We start from the raw sequence: 6,477 nt of genomic DNA, 5'->3' as shown, positions 1-6,477 counted from the left end.
GGGAGGAGGATGACATATGAGAAGAAAGAGCACACAAGAGAGGAGAGATTGACTAGAAGATGAGAATATATGTACTTCAAATCATGTGTAATTGTTCTAACGGTGAAATTGAATTAGATAAGCTACTTGTGGCACCTTATTCTAGAATGTGGTTTATGCCTAAATAATCGATTATGAACAATAATCGTTTGGGTGTTTTTCACCCAAACCATAGTTTTTCCCAAAATAATTGATTACTTTTGAAATCCCACATAGAATTCAAAATAACATAGCCCACAAGATATTTTATTGCTAAAATAAAATATTTTTCTCTGATATGTTATTTATTCATTTCTAAATATAGATTATATATCCTATTTTTAAGTTTATGTGATTGACATATGTATGCATGCATATGCGCCTGCCCTGTGCAATGGATCTATGAAAACAATAAAACTCCAATTTAGGAAGACAGGTAATTATTAAAATAAAATGACAAATCAAATCTCACTGAAAATCAAAAGCTTGTGAGATCAATATCTCTTTTTAGTATGTTTATTGGCGCACTAATGTCACAATATTGTAAACATTTTGCCTTTCATTTGCTATCATAAAAATTCCTTTTTAAGACGCTTCATGAATACATGATTGGCCAAGTTTCAAATGTCACTCAGTGACATATCATGACATCGCAGTGCAAATAATTAAAGTCCGTACGTCTCTATTTTGAAAGTGTCAAAGTCTGAGTGCATGAGCATAAGGCTTCACACATCACTGCTGCGTTGTGTGCAGGTTTGGACGAAAGTTCTGCGCATTAAAATATTAAATATTAATTAATTAATTAAACACGTATATCAGGTAATTATAACATGTTCAGGAAACTGCGCAGCTCAATTAATTAATGTATAAACAAATTCTATGTAATGTAAATAAACAAGTCTTTCCGCAATACACAATGTACAATGTTATATAACATTAATTCTTGGATTACTAATCGTGGCGATTCTTAAGCCTTAAACACCGTTCTCGAGCTGCTTACTAAATACATTACACAAAGCCAAGATCAAGCTACACACACACACACACATGCAAGTGTTCATGCATCACTCTGCAAAACGGCAAAAACCCAACGACATTTTTTAAAAAAAAATGGGAAGCGCCTCTGATGATATCCCACCATATTTGATATCACAGACAAAAGAAAGGAGGATAAATAAAAGGAAATTGACGCTAATTTTTCCACAAAAAAGGTAGATGGCATGCCTTTAAAATAAACCACAAGTCAAGGGGTAAACTGGTAATCCAGTTTATTTATATGTAGAGCTCCAGCTCACACCCCGACACGCACACAAGAGAGAGATTATTTCAACACTGATCTAAAGTGATCGATCAACCGAAGATGTTTAGCCCATCCCATCTCAAAACTCTGCACCCTCTTCAAGCTTCTTCTGTAAAATCATCATCTTCAAGCTTAAGCTCCATGAAGCTGAAAAGCCTCATCCACACCCTCATAGTCTCGCGCATGTGCCGAATCATTCGTGCACTGTCCAAAGTCAAAACCATTATCGTCGAGATTCTCGGAGACAACCAGTCCAGCCACTTCCATTCCTGTCACAAAAAGCATTACACCATGAACAAGAAGATCATCTTGGGATCCTTTAGGCTTCATTACAATTGGTGTTCTTCGAAATCTTCCCATGTCTTGCCGGTCCCCGCGCATGTTTACCAAGAGTTGCCTTCATCGGCAGCCACAAACTCTTACTATGATGCCACCTGGAATGTTCCTTGCGAGCAGCACCAATTACAAGGCGAGGAATGTCCTGAGGCGCAGCTCGCAGGTTACCTTCAGTGGCTGGAGGATAAGGGTTCTTCGGAAGAAGAGAAACAGGAGATTAACGAGATTGACGTGCTGGCCGAAATGTTTATTGCGAATTGCCATGAGAAGTTTAAGCTGGAAAAGCAGGAGTCTGATAGGAGGTTTCACGAAATGTTGGCCAGGAGCGTGTAAAATAACAAGGAAACTCAATTACGGTAATGTTTGCGAGGGCTTTTGAATTACCGTCATATTTTATTTTCATCTTTCTTTGTTGTAACCTTTCAAAAAGAAAGAATCGACATGGGAGCTGAATTGGAATTCATGTGGGATTCTTCTTTTGACTTATAGGCATTTCCATGATGGTTTTCTAACTAGCGGGCTTTATATTAAAGTGTGATCGATCACAAGTTTCAATGTTTCAACTTTCAATTTCTCTCCTCACCAGATCTTCTCTATAACTACTTGCCACTTATTTGTATATAGGCGGTGAATTATAATGTGTTGTGGATAATCTCAAACAAGAGAAAAAAGGAAAATACTTTGATTATATGTATTGCCTTCGATCGAACTAACCTAACAGCAATAGCTTGCGTTTATGGACAATATATAATTTAGTTCAATGCCACACCACTTTAAACGGCGCCATCATGGTCTCCGGGACACCATGATTAGTAAATTGAACGATAAATATAATTTGGTGCCACTGTCCTTGTTTGCTAGCGCTTGTGTGACTTGTGGCATGTGCATTATTAATTGAATGTGTGTTTCGCTTTTTTAGTAATAATTAATATTTGGTTTATAACCTCATGTGGCTTCCGCCACTGTATCTCTTGCTATTTGCTTGCAAAATCTTCAGTAGTACATATGTCCATCTATATATAGGCCATACGATTCTGCAGAACTCTCGTAAGTTTGGTCTGATTTTATAGTCTTCAATTTTATTCGACCGTCTATTACTTAACTCACCTACCCCGACCCACCTTAAGTTTTTCTGTTTGACTTTTGGTACAAAATTATTGTTACTTGTTTACGTACGTTATCTGGTTTCATACACATTGAGTATAATTAAATTGGTATATATATATATATATATTCATAGCTTTAACTTAGCCTCGTTAGATAAAGTTCGCCCGAAAAGAGTAAAAGAAGAATAAATTATTAAGATAGCTTAGGTAGCTAAAATGCTTTCTATAACGCTCTTTGTGGAAGATTCACCAACAGAAAGGACTATTTATTGTATTGGGCTCTTCAACAAAATCTTAATCTCGACACTGACTCAGATAATGATAATATCAAATTCCGGGTCGTCCCCCGTTAGATAGGCAATTACATGCATGGATCAAACCACGCACTCTCAAGCAAATCGCACTATAGGATAGGACAGCTAGACAAGGCTTTGATTTTGGAGGTGGCAGATAGATTATAAAGTGAAGGATCCAATATTTATATTTTCTTTCTTGCAAAACCCAAAATCCCAGACATGGGTAAACTAAAAATCTAAGAATCAATCTCGTCGTTAGCCCTGGGTACATGCTTATATAAATGTTTTTCCAATGTGCATATGTCCTCGTTTAATTTGTTGGCATAGAGAATAGAGAGGATTGTGAAGCTTGTCCTAAGAAAAGAAGTACAAAAGCCGGCTCAAATGATTAATATTCGTTGCATATGAGTTACAGGGTCTCATCATCAAATTAAAATCATCTTTTGTCATTTTCATCAACTTTCAGTTCTCTTTGTCACTGTATAGTTTGTGAAAAATGTGGCAGATCATCACTTGCTAACAAAAATTACCATTGAGCACATGTGGATGAGCAAAGCATAGAGTCGCTGATGTCGTATACGTTGATGCAGTAATGTAAATGAAAGCAAAAAGGTTTATAGATGTTTCCAAATTCGGACATCGATTAGTTTAAAATGACTATATAGCAGATCAGGGCAAGAGTAAACATTTGCTGCCTTTTCACGGTAAACCTAAACCAGTGATCCAAATAGATTTTTTTTTTTTTTTTTGCTTCCATATACCAGCTGTCCAACTTGCTTCTAATAGTTTTAGTAATGGGTTCTCGATAACCAAGCTGAATTTGTTTTTGTCTAGTAAAATAAGGGGGGAAAGTTCTTCCGATCCTTTTCTTTTATCCTAGAGTAGTGTGTCTCCGGGATTTGAGATTAATAAACCTAATTTCTAATAATTACTAATTCTAAAACTACGAGAGGACTAGGAGTCTAGGATAATCATTGGTCAATGATAGGCGTTCTGGAATAATTAATGTCTTTGGATCTTGCGGGACGCTGCAAGGATCTTTCTTATTAAAGAAATGGAAATGAGTGTGGAACTAGACAAAAGAAGGGACAAGTACCTGTCTGGTTCAGCCATGTAGTGGTACCTCACACTGTCTTTATACGAGACCCAGCATTATTGATGCAACTCACTAGCGTATTATAGATATTGGACAATATCAATGGTAAAGCCTGTAATTAGTTTTCATGTTTCAAAGAGTAACGGTTCGTATATTTCTGATCTCTGTGAATGTTGAGACCAGTCAAGTATGCTTTTTACTGTAGAGGGGATCATAGTACAGTGAAAGAAGGCATCAATATTGATGCCTCTTTTTGGGTATTGAGAGGGTTTTGTTTTCCCTTTATTCCAAAACTTCTTTAGCTGCTTTATTTTGAGAGGAAGGAAGCTTTTAGAAGAGAGGTAGAGGGCTAGATTAGGTTCCTTTGGTCTGCCTGTTTCCTGATGAATGGACTGGCTTTAAACATACATGTAAAAGTGAATGATTGAAACCTCTACGGGTTTTTTATTCTTGTGCAGGATATCAAACATGGAGCAGCTGAAGTTTCTTCTGTTTATCACTTCAAACTTGTAAAGGTTACTTGTTGGACCACATGCCACAGGATATATCTACACCTGGTCAGGCTAGACAGTCTTTTCTGGTCACAGTGTCTGGCTCCTAAATGTAAGTTTTGTACACATAACAGGGGCTGCCTAGAATTTTTTTAAAAAGAAATCATAAATATCGGTTAAACTTCAATTTAACTTGAATATAAAAAATTGAGAAAATTTTCTGTGTTGATGTGAATCCGACGATGAATATATGGCCAAATACAGAATGCAGAAGGCAAATCGGATCTGAATACAAAAGCTACTTCATCTCAGTGTGTCAGCAAAAATAGTCTTAATAGAAATAATAAACTTCTAATACATACACGTTCTCTATTTTTTACATTATTCATGTTTGCACGGTGTTTATTTAAAATTTGAAGTATTTTTAATGAGAAGACATGATTTTTAGGATGTGGGTAGTGATTTCTGCATCGAATGAACGAATGGGGAAAAAAACAAATTGGAAGAAATGAATTAAAAATTGGCTGTACAATCTGAACAGCAATGCAGACAGGTTTACAGGGCAGGATTGAAGGGCTTCGTGGGCTTTGCTCGTTTCAATCCCCTCTGAATGGGCCTTAGGACTTGTCCAATTAACCCTGATAAATTAATGAAATTAAAGAACAACTAAATCATACGCGAACTCATATATTCTCTTCGCTCACCGCATAAACGTTCACACTATCAATTACAATATATTCCTCTATTGTGGAACAGCTTTTCATCTCTGTTCCTTTTGGATATTGATTTCGAATCACATGATTTCATTGTAACTTTGATATCTTCCACTTGCCACTTGCAGATCCTTGGATTTCACTGTAAATTTTTCCTATAATTTTGCATTGTTATAATAGTCCAGAGCATAACCCTCGAATAAGTAGTCAAGTGTTATTTCTAGGAAAAGAGGAAAATGAGTAAGAAAGTAGCGTAGTGTTTCAAATTTCTCAATCCGATCATGCCATGTTACACATAAAGGGGCAGGGGACTGACCCATTGAGGGAGTTTCATCTTTTGTTGGCTGTAAAGCTCGAGTTAATGCATCAAACTCAAAGGCATGTGACTACACCTTTAAACAACCAAACGTGCTTTCCTTCCTTTTCCATCTGTTTCTTTTGACCCACCCTGACCTTCCCCATCATTCAGTGCACTGAATTGTTCTGTGCTTTTTATCAAGTTCATGACCCAGAAACAAAAAATAATAGGTGAATGCTAGCTTCTTCTTTTACTGTAGCTAGCTTGTTATGTTCCTCCCATTACCAACAATACCATTATCAATTGAAAATGGAACAGTGAAGACGACTAGGAAGAGAATACGCGGGAAGACAGAAAGGTTAAGAAACAAACATCAATCCAAGTAAATCAACCAACAAAATTAGATCATTCTATTCTGCCATGATCTTAATCGAAATTCGGCCTCCTCAAGTAAAAAATTCCCAATCATGCTCCATTAATTGTGGAGCTTATATACAATTTCTGCATCATTCTGCCATTACTGATTCTTTAAACAACACTATAGTTAATCAGAACGGGATGAAGAAACTCTCAAGGATCTGGCAATTCCGGTATATTACAAAAGCACCAAGAAAAAACAAGATTAGCTAGATCAGACGAGATTTTTAAAAAATGAAGTATTGCTTGGTGAGATCTCTGGCGAAAACATCCAATTCTACTTGTTCTGGATAGGATTTGGGACGCTTGGTGGTGCTTTTTTCAAACGGGGCTCCAAAGCTTTATTGGGCCGTTTCCTGCTTCTGCTTAATTTACCTATACCTGTTGACATAGAAGCCAGAGATGA

The 6,477-nt window shown here is 36.6% G+C and overlaps 1 protein-coding gene across 1 annotated transcript; it reads left to right on the top strand.

Moving 5' to 3' along the window:
- Window positions 1-1,321: 1,321 nt before the first annotated feature.
- On the top strand, window positions 1,322-2,224 carry LOC129294800 (uncharacterized). Its single transcript, XM_054933296.1, has one exon. It carries the CDS (start codon window positions 1,379-1,381, stop codon window positions 1,985-1,987), a length of 609 nt encoding a protein of 202 aa, XP_054789271.1. The 5' UTR covers window positions 1,322-1,378; the 3' UTR covers window positions 1,988-2,224.
- Window positions 2,225-6,477: the final 4,253 nt, after the last annotated feature.

This window comes from Prosopis cineraria, unplaced genomic scaffold, assembly GCF_029017545.1.
Source record: "Prosopis cineraria cultivar Desert tree isolate PC_DT_omini unplaced genomic scaffold, ASM2901754v1 PC1, whole genome shotgun sequence".
NCBI lineage: Eukaryota > Viridiplantae > Streptophyta > Magnoliopsida > Fabales > Fabaceae > Prosopis > Prosopis cineraria.
This window is presented reverse-complemented; position numbering and strand designations above follow the sequence as displayed.

Bases quoted from the DNA above. Each gene is read 5' to 3' on its own strand.
- LOC129294800 (XM_054933296.1), top strand. From the start codon at position 1,379: ATGTTTAGCCCATCCCATCTCAAAACTCTGCACCCTCTTCAAGCTTCT.